The 822-nt window shown below is 44.6% G+C and overlaps 1 protein-coding gene across 1 annotated transcript in view; it reads left to right on the plus strand.

Moving 5' to 3' along the window:
- LOC119590443 overlaps positions 1–741 on the plus strand; it is a 4,817-nt gene extending 4,076 nt beyond the window's left edge. Inside the window, 2 exon segments of the mRNA XM_037939104.1 lie at positions 63–368; positions 370–741. Of these exon segments, the coding sequence (XP_037795032.1) occupies positions 63–368; positions 370–741 (678 nt within the window).
- Positions 742–822: the final 81 nt, after the last annotated feature.

Genomic DNA, 822 nt, shown 5'->3' on the forward strand with positions numbered 1-822 from the left:
TGATTAGTGACAATAAGTATCACTGAAATAATTGATCTATAAGAGTTTGATAATGATTTCAGGCAATCATATTGGTGTGTTTGCTAGTGGCATTGATAACACACGCCGATACCGAACCACACAAGAATCACCACTACCCTTACTACTACTATTATTCTCAACGCCACAGTGTCAAGTCACCGGAGGGCGATGGAGTGTCCAGGCATCCAGGGTGTGGCACCTCCTTCGTGGCACCTCAAGTTCACGGCCTCACCAAACGCTCAGCTGACCCCATGCCCGAATCTAACCCTGAACCAGCAGCTGACCCTGATTCCCCCAATACTTATAGTTACCAGGTAGTCCACCATGGACACCCTCACTATGCATACAACCATGGATATCGCTACCCTTACAATACCTATCGCTACAACCATTACTATGGTTATCTTCACAGATACCACAGCCACCACAAAAGATCAGTCGAATCTGAACCCGAACCTGAACCTTATTACACCTATCATGAACGCCCTCACTTCTATAACAGATATTATTATCACAGTTACACCAACTACTATCCTTACTACCCCGGCTACCGTTACCGCTACACAGGATAAGGACGGAGGCAGGTATGGCCTGCGACAGGCCTTGTGGCGATGGTCCTTTACCACATGTCTGATTGTCCGGTTTGCTCACGGCGGTTTTTCAGACACTGGTAGTAAGTGGATCACTCATTGTGTACAAAATAAAATTTGTAAAATTTAAGGAACAATATTTTTACAATCCTTTAACTTTTCTTCTCCTCGAAGATAATGCACACTCAGGATTTCTCTGGATCAGAGAAGA

The sequence above is a fragment of the Penaeus monodon genome, chromosome 27 (assembly GCF_015228065.2).
Source record: "Penaeus monodon isolate SGIC_2016 chromosome 27, NSTDA_Pmon_1, whole genome shotgun sequence".
Classification (NCBI taxonomy): Eukaryota; Metazoa; Arthropoda; class Malacostraca; order Decapoda; family Penaeidae; genus Penaeus; species Penaeus monodon.